General features: G+C 33.8%; 1 protein-coding gene across 2 annotated transcripts in view; it reads left to right on the forward strand.

The window, feature by feature from the left end:
• Positions 1 to 13,134, forward strand: part of AIMP1 (aminoacyl tRNA synthetase complex interacting multifunctional protein 1) — a 34,570-nt gene extending 21,436 nt beyond the window's left edge. Inside the window, exons 5-7 of one of the 2 annotated variants that reach the window (XM_082462956.1) lie at positions 796 to 1,007; positions 3,682 to 3,850; positions 12,861 to 13,134. In XM_082462956.1, the coding sequence (XP_082319082.1) occupies positions 796 to 1,007; positions 3,682 to 3,850; positions 12,861 to 12,898 (419 nt within the window). In that variant the 3' untranslated portion in view covers positions 12,899 to 13,134. The remainder of the gene's footprint in view (positions 1 to 795; positions 1,008 to 3,681; positions 3,851 to 12,860) is intronic. The other variant, XM_082462955.1, reaches the window with a different exon arrangement.
• Positions 13,135 to 13,208: the final 74 nt, after the last annotated feature.

Consider the following 13,208-nt stretch of genomic DNA (forward strand, 5'->3'; position numbering starts at 1 on the left):
CTAGCATGGGCCACTCATCTTACTTTTTTCAGTGCCTTAGATCTGAGTAAATATTTGTTCAAAGATAAAACAAAGAAATAGTTAAGAAACAATGTTTTCAAGCCATAATAACTTAATCTCTACAGATTGGGAGGTAAATAACTTTTTGTTTTGTTTTACATTTTTTTTTCTGCCAGAGAGGCTAAATGTAAACTTTAGGAATATGAACTCTATACCGGTTGCATTTTGACTCAATGGCTAAAGTAATCTTACGCTAATAAGAGTTATATTATCAGCATTTAAATAAAAGTAGAATTTTATAAACATAATCAGAATAAAATGTGACTCTCTAGAGTCACAGTAAATCAAATCTTAAAGGGTTTTCTACACTTCTGTTTCAGGGAAAGGCAAATTTTCTCTTTAAAAGGTTATTTGCTGGCCATAAAGTCTCTGTTACAACTACTCCACTCTGCCGTAGTACCAAAGTATCCATAGACAACGTGTAAATTAATGAACATGATTTTGTTCTAATAAAACTTTTTGACAGGCAGTGGGCTGGATTTGCCCTTGAGCTGTAGATTACCAACACCTACTCTATGTCTTTAACTAGAGTTATAGACAGTTAATTCAACAGGGAAATAGCTTAAAAAGGGTTCAAATATTGTGACATGAATAATTCTTTCCTTTGTTATTTAAATGAAGATAGGAGATAAACACTCATTTTTTTTTTCTTTTAAGCTCATCAGCATCAATGCTATAGAGATTTTCATAGTGTATTTTTACTTCTGATGTTTATCCATTTGTAAATATTTTTAGGAGAGAAAAAGGAGAAAAAACAACAGCCAGCAGGAGGAAGTGCTGACTCTAAGCCTATTGATGTATCCTGTCTGGATCTTCGAATTGGTTGTATCATCACTGCCAGAAAACACCCTGATGCAGATTCTTTGTATGTAGAAGAGGTAGATGTTGGAGAAACAGTCTTAAGAACAGTTGTCAGTGGCCTGGTGAATCATGTTCCTCTTGAACAGGTAATCTGTATAGCTAAAATTATTTCTACATATACATTTCACCTTCATTCCCTCTTTCTTAATGTTTTTTCATGTAATTTTGTATCATACTGCACAACATGAGCCAGTATTGATTAATTCAGTTGATTGGTTTGAATGTAATGAATTCCACCAAAAAGTGCATAAAACTACCAAAAACTTGCAAAAGATCTGTAAATTAAGATCAAATTCATGAACATAGAAGAAATATGTTATTTTTTTCTCAATTTTTAAAAATTTTTTTAGTTTGGTATTTAACATCATTGTTCCATCATGGAATTTTATTCCTTGATTTTTAAAATCATTGTTATATAACTCAGAAAGCACCAATCTAAAATTAAGAAAGCAAGTTTTATTTCTTTACAACTCAAGAAATATTTTCATACCTGAAGAGGAAAGAGGAGAGGGGATCATGAAGATTGAATGTGCAATTTTTAATGGTATTCCTTTATTCATTAAAAATTTGATGTTATGTATTTTATTATTTAGATATTTAAATGTATCTATATTTCCAATGACCGTGGAACGAATCAAAGACAGTAATAGTTTTTAATTTGCTGTTTCTAGACATCTTCTTTAGTAATTTGTATCATTTACCTATTTCCTCTGCCCCATAGTGCTTGAGACATTGCAGAGACCATAGACTTCAACATTAAAATAGTTCTCCCTCTCAGTCCTTTGCCAACTTTGTTGCTTATTGGCTTTGTGAACCTGCATAAATTCCTACATTTATTCATTCCTATTTCTAGATGCTAATATTTATTGAGTACCTACACTGTGCCAGGAACTATTCTAGGCAAGTGAATTAAAATAGAAAGATAGATAGATAGATAGATAGATAGATAGATAGATAGATAGATAGATAGATAGATTTGCTTAAAAAAACCAAAAGCCCTCCCTTTGTGAAGCTCATATCCCTATGAGGGAGTCAGAAAATCATAATATATAGTGTGTTAAATAGTGATAGATATCAGGAGAAAAATAAAGTAGGGAAAGAATCTAGGAAGTATTGAGGCTAGGAAGATGTTGTCATTTATATAAAGTGGCCATGGAAGACCAAAGAAAGTGATATTTAAGTAAAGGTCTAAGAAAATGAAGAAAGCAAGTCATTCTGTCTGGTGGGAAAGCATTTTCAGGCAGCCCTGAATCAGAAGTATACCTGGGATGTTCAAAGAACAGCAGGAGGCCAGTGTCACTGTAGCAGACTAAATAAGGGGAAATGTCATGGGAGATGAAATCAGAGATAAAGATGCCAAATGATATAGGGTGTTAGAGATCATTGTAAAAACTTGGGCTTTTGTTCTGAGTGAGATGAAAGCCATTGGAGGATTTTTGAGCTAAGGGGTAATATGCTCTGTCTCACATATTAGTAGTATCATCCGGTTGCTTTGTGGAGGGGAGAAAGATTGAATTAAGGAGATCAGTGAAGAAATTTCTCTTATCTGTGAAAAAAAGATAGACTTGGCACATGTGTGTGCTTTTTCTTTTTAACATTCGTTTTGTATAGGACCAGGGCTCCTTTATAACTACTTAGGAAGTTAGGTTCATAAGGAGCCCTGGAGAAAAGAACCAACTGATCTTGAGCCAGCTCAAATTGGAAAAACTCCTCCTCATTGGAGCTTCAACTTTTTTGTTCTCATAAGTTAGACTTTTTCTTCTCTTCCAAAAGCTATCATTCACAGCCATAACCAAAGCTATTTATATACACATCTGTATCTAACCCAACAAGTCAGTACTGGTAAGCAGTCTATAAAGTAACAGCACTTAGCTCCCCAAAACTGCATACCAAATTTTGTACATTTGTTTATTTTTCTACGGTAAAGGTCCACAGCTCTCATCTGATTCTTAACAGATTGCATCTAGCTAACCCTGTTGTTTTTCTTATACATATTTGCTATAACTTTTTTTTTGAAGTTCCCATATATGTGGCATTTTACAGTTATTTGTTTGAAGAGAATAAGAATTCATGAAGACCTCCAAAAAGGGGGCCTTTTAAATTTGAGCCTTAGGCTAATTTTTTTTTAATCATAGAATTTGGGAGTAAATTTGAAGTTTAAAGAAATATTTATGTACTTCTTTAACAAATTATAGAAATAGCCATAATTGTTCATTGTAGTGTGCATAATGCTTGAATTGTTAAATGATCAGTATTTTTTAATTTAGGAAATGAACCTTGCATAGTATTGGAAATGATCAAACATATAGGAGAAAATATGTGCATTTATTTTAGTGCTAATGCTAAGCTAAATGCTTTATATACATGTTATGATTTAATCCTTGTGACAAGTCTTTAATATAATTTCCCTCCTTTTGTGAGGAAACGGGGATCAACTTTATACAGCCTCATTGCTAGTACATGGCAGATTAAATTCAAAACCAAATCTGTTTCACTCAGCCATTTCTTTATTTATATTTAAGTGACATATTACTGCCTCTGCTGTTTGATCTCTAATGCATTGTCAATTTGTAGAATTTTTTTTCATGTTGATATAAGGCTTCTTAATAACATAAAAGATTTTAGACACAGATAAGGATAAAAACAGCCATAAAAATAGGACATTGGATATTTAGCATATTAGATGTACCTTAATATAGTCTAGATAAGATTATTCTAAATCTCTAGACATCTTTAATCATCAATTTATATTTCACACAGATGCAAAATCGGATGGTGATTTTACTTTGTAACCTGAAACCTGCAAAGATGAGGGGAGTAGTATCTCAGGCAATGGTGATGTGTGCTAGTTCACCAGAGAAAGTTGAAATCTTGGCACCTCCTAATGGGTCTGTTCCTGGAGACAGAATTACCTTTGATGCTTTCCCTGGTAAGTATTTATTAGTCATTATTTAAAATAGTTTGGGAATCATTGTTCTCAAAGCTATGCTTGGAATGTTTACATTTAAAGTCAATCCTGTAAATGACTTGTAAGACTTGACATTAAATGATCATTATTAGTGATATAATTGAGTTTATTGAGATTGACTCAAGATGGCACAACTGTCTAACTATTCCTTCCCCATGAACACTCAAATTTCATAAAACACCAGAGAGATTTTACCCTAAGTGAAATACTAATTTTGATACCTCCATAGCAGAAGAGTGTCATAAGGATACAGAACCAATTAATGTGCTACAAAATCATTTAAGCTGTAGATTATCTCAGAATGCAACACAGAAAGATGAAGAGATGAAAAGGGAGGGGGAAATATATAATTCTCAAAGTCGGTCTAGTAATATACTTGCACATGCTTTTACTAGACTTGAGGATTTAGAGGAAATCTCTAAGTAGAAATTCATATTTATTTTAATAATCTAACAGGAAAGTTCATTTCATATTGCTTCTTTTCTTTAGTAAAATGCTCCTGAGACGGATGAAACTTCATAATGCATGAGAACATTTCTTCAAATAGGTCTTTGAAGCAGTAAAGAAAGGATGCTTGGCAGATGTAGAATAAATATTTCTTTCATAAAAGTTGAAGACCTCATAAGAGTAAAAACAGTTAGAAATTAAAAGACTATTTACAGAGGATGTTCATTTGACTGGAGTAAGGAAAAGCAGAAATAAATTAGGGTAACAAGTAGGATTAGGTTTAAAAGTCAAAATTTATTTGGAGATGTATTTGTAAAAACAAATGAGTTTTAATGGACTAGCAAGGCTGATATGATTATACAGTCGTGTTTTTTTAATCCTATGTTAACTGTGTTTGATGAAATATTAAGACATGAAGAATTTTAACATTGGAATAATAAGATTTTAAAAAATGGATGAAAGCATGGGTAACTTCCATGAAACTCAGCTCCCACCTCCTAATAAAAAGTATACTAATCTAAAAAACATGGGGTTGTTTAACAAGTATCTGTGACTTTGAATCCATGTGTATGTCTTGAACCTTGGTAGATTGGAGATCATGATGGTCTGTGCTGTGAGAACCTTTTTTGGTAAAGCAGGTTTTGGGAAAATCCCAGGCTCAATCATTTCTCAAAGCAGCATGATAGCTTTTGGTTCTAGGAGCACACGATCACCACTCTACTTACTAGGATATCAAAACACTTTGCCAAACTTCATGCTTTTGGGTAGGCCGTCATGTGTGTACCTGACAAACCTGAAATTCTGTTTCACTAAGTTGGAATGGAATGAAAATAAAAGCAAACTTTTTCTTTTAAGATTCAGCACACATTGAAGAAAAAAAACAAAAATCTTGGTTTACCCTTTCAGATTAAAATTTGCCTTCCTTTTTATTTAAATATTTAAGATGAGTACATTTTAAGTTTTATTTTTTGGTATAAATTGTAGAGTCAGATGTTTAGAACTGGAAGAAATCATCTACTTTAACCCACTATTTTACAGATTTGGAAACTGAGACCCAATAGTACTTAAGTTACTTGTTTAAGGTTATACAGAGTTTGTAGAAGGATCGAACAGTAGATGTGCCTGAATCTCTAATACGATCAGCATTTTTGTTTGTTGATTGTTGCTTGCTGTGAATTCATATGGGCTATCATTAGAGAAGGCTTTTAGTTCTTTTATTTCTATGACAGCTTTCATTCCCTTATCTTATAGAATTAACAGATAAATATTTCAGCACTTGAATCAGTTGTTATCATCTGGATGTTACTGTTACGTGTATTGAAATTTTTTTTTTTTTTTTTTTTAGTTACTCAGTGATTTAGCATTAGAGATGCTAATAGCCCAGTGTGGATTTCTTGCCTTTACTATATTTTTGAATCTTCCAATCTGTTTGGCTGTTTGTGTGTTTATGTTTACATCATTCCAAAGTCTAATATTTCTTTCATATTCATAGTTTCTCCTTGTGCCTTACCACATGAATATGTAGATAACATATTAAAAAATTTGTAAAGTGAAAGGGAAAAACCTAACATTAAAGTAGCCTATGAGGTTGTTTGAATTATTCTCTTATAACTTATAAAGTGCTTAACCAAGCTGAACAGCATCGAATAATTGATAAACTTGGGGACATGAGGTCTGTTAGTACTCATCCTACTTATGCTTCCACATAGGTTACTGCTTCTGTAGCAGTAAATCTAAAAGGAAATAACAGTTAATACTATGTATGCAACAGACCATTAGTCTTATTGTTTTGTTTTTTTTTTTCCTTTTCCCAGAGAGAGCCATGATTTATCAGCACTGTATTGTTCAGCATATGTTTTACATTTTAAGGCTTAAGGTGTCTGCTGGTACATTTTGATGTTCACTTGATATGCTCAGTGTCTAGAGATGTACATTTTATGTTATGTATATTAAGTGTGGTATAGAAATTGCAACTGGGGCTCAAACCTTTGAATTGCTATTTGGCCTTGAATAACTATTTTTCCAACTACAAAACCATCACTTCCATAGAGTTTAGAAGATGCCAAATCATATTTTTATAACAATGGCTAAAAACTCTCCCCACTACTTTTTAAAATCTTAAATGTGTGAAGCCATAAATTTTAGTATTTAAATATGGTAACTGGTCCCTAAAGCATCAAGCAACCGAAAACAGTATTACAGGAGACAAAGGCATTGATACCTTTTTTTGTTTTTGAGAATGCACTGGTTTTGGTCTAATAATAAATGAGAATTTGCATTTAGACTTCGAACTTCTAAGATCATGCTTATTTCTGTTGATATTGAGTCTTATTAGTAAATATGAGTTTATGGTTAATCTCAAAGCATGTATGATATGTGAAGGTCTTTAGCTTCTGGACCCACTTATTCTTTAAAAATAAATTGGGGGGTTTTTTTTGGTATTGAGTGATTTGAGGTTTTTATATATTTTGGATATCAGCCCCTTATCAGCAAGTTTGCAAACATCTTCTCTCATTCAGTTGGTTGCCTTTTTGTTTTGTTGATGGTTTACTTTGCTCTGCAAAAACTTTTTAGTTTGATGTAGTCCCATTTGTTTGTTTTTGCTTTTGTTGCCCCTGCCTGAGGACAGACATTCAAAAAAACTATTGCTAAGACTGACCTCAAAGAGTTTACTGCCTGTGTTTTCTTCTAGGCATTTTATGGTTTCAGGACTTACATTTAAGTCTTTAATCCATTTTGAGTTTATTATTGTATATAGTGTAAGAAAGTGGTCAAGTTTGATTCTTTTGCATGTAGCTGTCCAGTTTTCCCAACACCATTTATGGAAGAGACTGTCTCTTCCCCATTGTATATTCTTGCCTCCTTTGTTATAGATTAATTGATGCTATGAGTGTCAGTTTATTTCTGGGCTCTCAATTCTGTTCTATTCATCTATGTGTCTGGTTTTGTGGCAGTACCATCCTGTTTTGATTACTGCAGCTTTATAGTATAGTTTCAAGTTCAGTGTAGTTCAGTTGTGACCCCTCCTTGTTCTTCTTTCTCAAAATAGCTTTGGCTATTCGAGGGCTTTTGTGTTTCCATACACATTTTAGGATTAGTTGTTCTACTTCTATGAAAAATGCTGCAGGTATTTTGATAGAGATTGAATTGAATCCATAGATTGCTTAGAGTAGTATGGACCTTTTAGCAATATTGATTCTTCCAATCCGTGAGCACAGTATAACTTTCCATTTATTTGTGTCATCTTCAGTTTCTTTCCTCAGTGACAAAGAGTTTTCAGAGTCAGGCGTTTCTACTCCTTGGTTAAATTTAGTCCTAGGTATTTTATTCTTTTTGATGCAGTTGTAAATGGGGCAAGGATGTGGAGAAAAGGGAACCTTTCTACACTGTTGGTGGGAATGTAAATTGTTGCAGCCACTATGGAAAACAGTATAGAGGTTCCTCAAAAAACTAAAGGTAGAATTACCATGTGGTCCAGAAATTTCACTTCTGGTTATTTATCTGAAGAAAATAAAAACACTAACTCGGAAAACACACCTGTGTTCATTGTAGCAGTATTTATAATAACCAAGATATGGAAGCAGCCCAAGTGTCCATTGATAGATAAATGGATAAAGAAGATGTGGTGTATGTGTGTGGTGTGTGTGTGCACACGTGCACGTATGCACGCACACACATACACAATGGAATATTACTCAACCATTAAAAAGAATGAAATCTTTGTGGACCTTGAGGGTATTATGCTTATTAGTGAAATAAGTCAGAGAAAGACAAATAACATATGATTTCACTTTGTGGAATCTGAAAACCACAGCAAACAAAACAAAACAGAGATTCATAGATACAGAGAACAAACTGCAGTTTGATAGTTTGATAGTTGCTAGAGGGGAGGAGGGTGGGGGGACGGACGAAATAGGTGAAGGAGGTAAAGAGGTACAAACTTATGGCTATAAAAGAAGTAAGTCATGGGGATGTAATGTATACATAGGGAGTACAGTCAATAATATTGTAACAACTTTGTATGGTGATGGACAGTAAATGATCTTATTGCAGTGGTCAGTTCATAATGTATAAAAATATCTAATCACTGTGTTGTACACCTGAAACTAATATAATTTTTTTTAATTAAAAAAAAAAGCCTGTCTATATTTGATTCTCTTCCTTAAGACCTATTTCAATCAGGCTTCTCTCTCCACTATTCCACCATAATTGCTCTGATCAAGATCACCAATTTACTCCCTGTAGCTAAATCCATGGCTAGTTAGTTCTCAGTCCTTTTCTTAATTAACTTTGACTTGGCTTCTGACACCACACTTGCATGGTGGTCCTCATGCTTCATTGGCTGCTCTGCTCATCTCCTTTGCTGATTCTTCCTCACCTCCCTGACCTCTTAATTGGAATACCTCAGACCTTGATCCTTGACCTCTTCTCTTTTTCCATGCTTGGCCTCTTTTTCTTTCCATGTTCATTCCTTTGGCTATTTTATTCAGTCACTTGTCCAGCTACCTACGAGACTTCTTCACTAACATGTCCCAGGGGAGAAGAATGTAATGTATATCCCAGTCTTCTCCCTAGATTTCCCTTTTGCATACATCTTCTTCAGAAAATCCTAGTGGCTGTACCTTCTGAACATATCTGGAGTGATTCTCATCATCTCTACCTCCACCACTTTGGTCCTGACACCACCGTCTCTTATCTGGGTAATTGCAAAAGGTTTCCTGCTTTTGCCCTTGCCCTTCTTCCGTCTATTTTCAGTTATAGCCTACAGGGTGATGTAGGTCAGATATGTTAGTCCTCTGCAAAAAACTATTAAAAAGCTTTCCATTTGAGCCAGAATACAGATACAGGTCCTTACAATGGCCTCTCATTATTTCATTAACCTCATGTACTTCAGCTGCTCCTCAATCACCCTAGTTGAGCCACTGTCTCTTTCCCCAGGTAGCTACATGGCTTGGTCCCTCATCTTATTCAGATCTCTCAGATGTCTCCTTATTTGTTTTATTTTTCTCCAAAACACTTATCATCATCAGATAAACTGTACATTATTTATTTTCTGCCCACATGGAAATGTAAGCATCATGAAACCAAGATTTTTGTTGTTATTATTCACTACTATATTCCAACCATCCAGAAAAATGTCAGGCATAGAGTAGGAGGTCAGTAAGTTGGTTATTGAATACACAGAAAGAAACATACTAGTAAAACATGTTTTAAAGAACCCCCCCAAACCCTCCAGTATTTGAAGAACAGACCTGAGGATCCATCTTCATTATTTCCGAGATCATTCCTATCAAATCAACAAACCACTTTTCTCTGTTGATTAGCTCTGTAAAATTAATTGATCCCTATTTGCAAAGTTATACTTTAGTTTTTGCATCACAAAAGGTGATAGTTACAATTATTATAGTTCAAAAGCTCAATTAATGAAACATAAAATAATTAAGTTGGTGCTAAGCTTTTCGTGGTCTTGACATATCAGGGAAGCTGATGACTCTGGAATTTATGTTTATTGCTTTTTGTAGTTTGTAAACGCTGAGATGGTAGTCACAGCTTTTTACATCTGTACAAACTCCTTTCTGAGCTAGTTCCTGTTGCCTGTGTGTTTTGTTTAGGTTGAGTTATCTTAAAGTAATCTCTGAATGATTAGTTCTCTTACAATACGTGTAACCATTTCCACATGGTGATTATTGGCATGTGTTTAGCAATTACAGAGACTACAGTTTTCAGCTTTAAGAACTTTTGTTGATATCATCACTTTGTTTGGATAGCCATGCCAAAAAAAGAAAGGGGGGGGGGAAATTAGGAAAATAAGATTTAGAGGAAGATTATAACACATAGGGATGATGAGAGAAAGGAAAGGAGGGAGGGAGGGCGAGAAAATTAGGAAAATAAGATTTAGAAGAAGGATATAACACAGAGGAATGATGAAAGGCTTCTCTGGAAATAAGAGTTCATTTTTAAAAATTGTTTAAAATATTAGGTATGCTTTTTTGTGGGAGGTGATTTAAACTTTCATTTTAAACTTGCTTTATACCTTACCAAATAGTGTATTATTGAGAAACATGAATAAACCACAAGGTTAACACTCCATCCAAGACTTTTCAACTCTGATTTATATTCAGTGATCGTAATTTGGCAAGTTTTAATTACAATCTCAAAATTTTAGTGGTCTGAATCATTATTTCATTTACTGACTCGTTAAAGTCTTGCAGCCACATTCGGAATGTTCAGGTATTGAGCCTGTTGTGTTAAAAGCAACAATCAAGAGTGGGAGGTTCTTCTCATAGTTTCTAGTTCATTTTTAGTTTAAATCTTTATCCCTTGAAAATTATTACAGTCTTATGTAAGAAGTTGAAAACCTTCAGATCTTGTTCCACAAGTGCTGGGTGACCTAGGAACCTTTCTGAGCCCAGCTTTTTCATCTGTAAGAAAAGCTTTTTAATGGTATGTATTTCTTATGAGTTTTGTGAGGTTTAACTTTTGAAACACTTAGCTACCTGCCTGGTGTTTTAAGCTCTTAGCTATTACTTTTGTGCCTCTATTTCCTCATCTGTAAAGCGGGGGTAATTAATAGTATTTATTTAGTATACTGAGAGGATTAAATGAGTAAATATATGTAAAGCACATAGTGCAGTGCCTGGCACATAGTAAGCACTATGTAAGTGTAGTGTTATGTATTATAATGATTATTATTTTCTATACATATCAGTGTCTTCCTAGATCTGACAAGCTTAAGTTTGTGCTGCACCACAGCTTGTTGTACTTGGGGCTTATGTCTGCATTCAGCAAAAATTTACCCACACAATCTGTGGTCTTGATAAGAAGCTTTTACACAAACCTGGGACAATCTGCTTCTTGAATTCATTATCAGTTTGGGAATATCTTTTTTTGGGTTCAAGGTGGGGGGATCCAGAGTTAGTACTCAGGCCCTCCTGAACAGTGTGTCTGGTCTCAGCTTTTACAGAATTCTGGAATGCCCACTTCCCCACATGATCTGTGTATAAACAAAGTAGGATTATGCTCTTAGACTAACCAATGGCTTGGTGAAAAAAAATAAAAATTTTATAGATACTTTATATATTGGAATTTTTTCTATTCTGTTTATTAATTAGTTTCTCTGTTGTCCAATCAAATAATCAAATGCTCTTAAAGGAGTAAGAAAAATCCTTATCTTTCATACTAGACAGTCTCTTCAGTTTTAGTTTCACTGCCTATTCTTCTACTGTAGATACATTATTCAATTAACTGTTCTGTCATCTCTGAAAACCTACATATCAGGACAGTTTTGTATATTTTTGCCAGTTTCAGGGTAGTTTCTGAAGAGCTAATAAAAAGATCTAGAAAGTTATATTTCTATTATTACTTAGTTATACTTAAGCAGTATTTTTGTTGTTACCTCCAGGGAAATCATTTTCCATTTGAAACTAACACTTAAGGGATTCGTTACTTCTCTTCATTGTTTCTTAAACTGATTCTTCATTTCAAAAGTTATTGAACATCCTCAGCTACTAAAATCATGTTACATTCAACTTTACTCTCTTCTTCCTCATCATTCATTAAATAGAGGGATTGCTTGGTATATTGGTAGTTTTTAAGCCTAGACCAGATATGTTCTACAATGTGTTTGTCTTTTATTGATTGTAAACTTTATAATGTGAGTTACGGTAAAGAGAGGGGATGGGATATTATCCACTTGTAAAAGTGTTGTTTGTTTCTTTTCAGAAGATAATTTATTAGGAGGCAAGGTGCTGTACTAACAAAGTAAGGGCTTTGGTGTCAAATCTCACTCTACTTGTTGATTGTGTGACTTTGAGCAGCTTATCTTCTCTGAGCCCCAGTTTCTTTACATTTAAAACTAGAGTCAGTGTTGTTCTGTGAATTGCACGCAGCAACATATATTCCTGGTGCTTAGAAAATGCTAGTCCCGTCTCCTTATTCTTCCTTTCTCTTTCCATCTCACCAAGTGGAATGGGCAGCAGATGAAACCCAGAGTAGTTATTATATTTAGCTAGATAACCCCAACATTTAAGCCATTCTCCAGTATTGTAAGAAATCTTTAAGTACTCTAGCATTGATCTAGTCATTTATTTTTTATGTTGAAACAGATAGTAAAGCATAAGCTGCTTCTGCCATGTGTAAAAATATAACACATCAAATTATGCTCTCATCTGTTCAGAATCTTTATATGTAGTGATAAAATGAGTATCTTGTATTTTCATTCTGATCATTTGTATTTTCGTTCTAATCATTTCATTCTAATCTAATTAGAATGAATCATTCCAATTCATTGAGCTATATTACCTGTAAAACTGTTTATTGTAAGAGTAAAAAATAATATCTTTAACATTTGTAAGGAAATGACAAAATATTTTATTTTACCAATCAAGAATATAAATTGCCGACATCGTAAAAATAAAATAAGTGTTAAAAGTAAACGTTTAAATCCTGATCCGGCCTAAAGATCAGAAATTGTATTCAAGACAATTCACTAGAAATCTCTATGGACAGTTTATTAATATGTTAGCTATGTATTTTTTTTCCTCCCCCAACAGGAGAGCCTGACAAGGAGCTGAATCCTAAGAAGAAGATTTGGGAGCAGATCCAGCCTGATCTTTACACTAATGACGAATGTGTGGCTACATACAAAGGAGCTCCCTTTGAGGTGAAAGGGAAGGGAGTCTGTAGGGCTCAAACTATGGCCAACAGTGGAATAAAATAAAATCAAACACTTCAGTTACTGAAATACATTAGAGAAAACTTAACAATAAAAAGAAATATATTTGTCACTTGTACCTAAACTATAACTGGCTCATTTTTGTGTTATTTCTCTTCTAGACTTGAGTAGTCTTTTACCTGGTATATATATTGTTTT

This window comes from Balaenoptera physalus, assembly GCF_965194825.1.
Source record: "Balaenoptera physalus genome assembly, chromosome: 5".
Taxonomy (NCBI): Eukaryota; Metazoa; Chordata; class Mammalia; order Artiodactyla; family Balaenopteridae; genus Balaenoptera; species Balaenoptera physalus.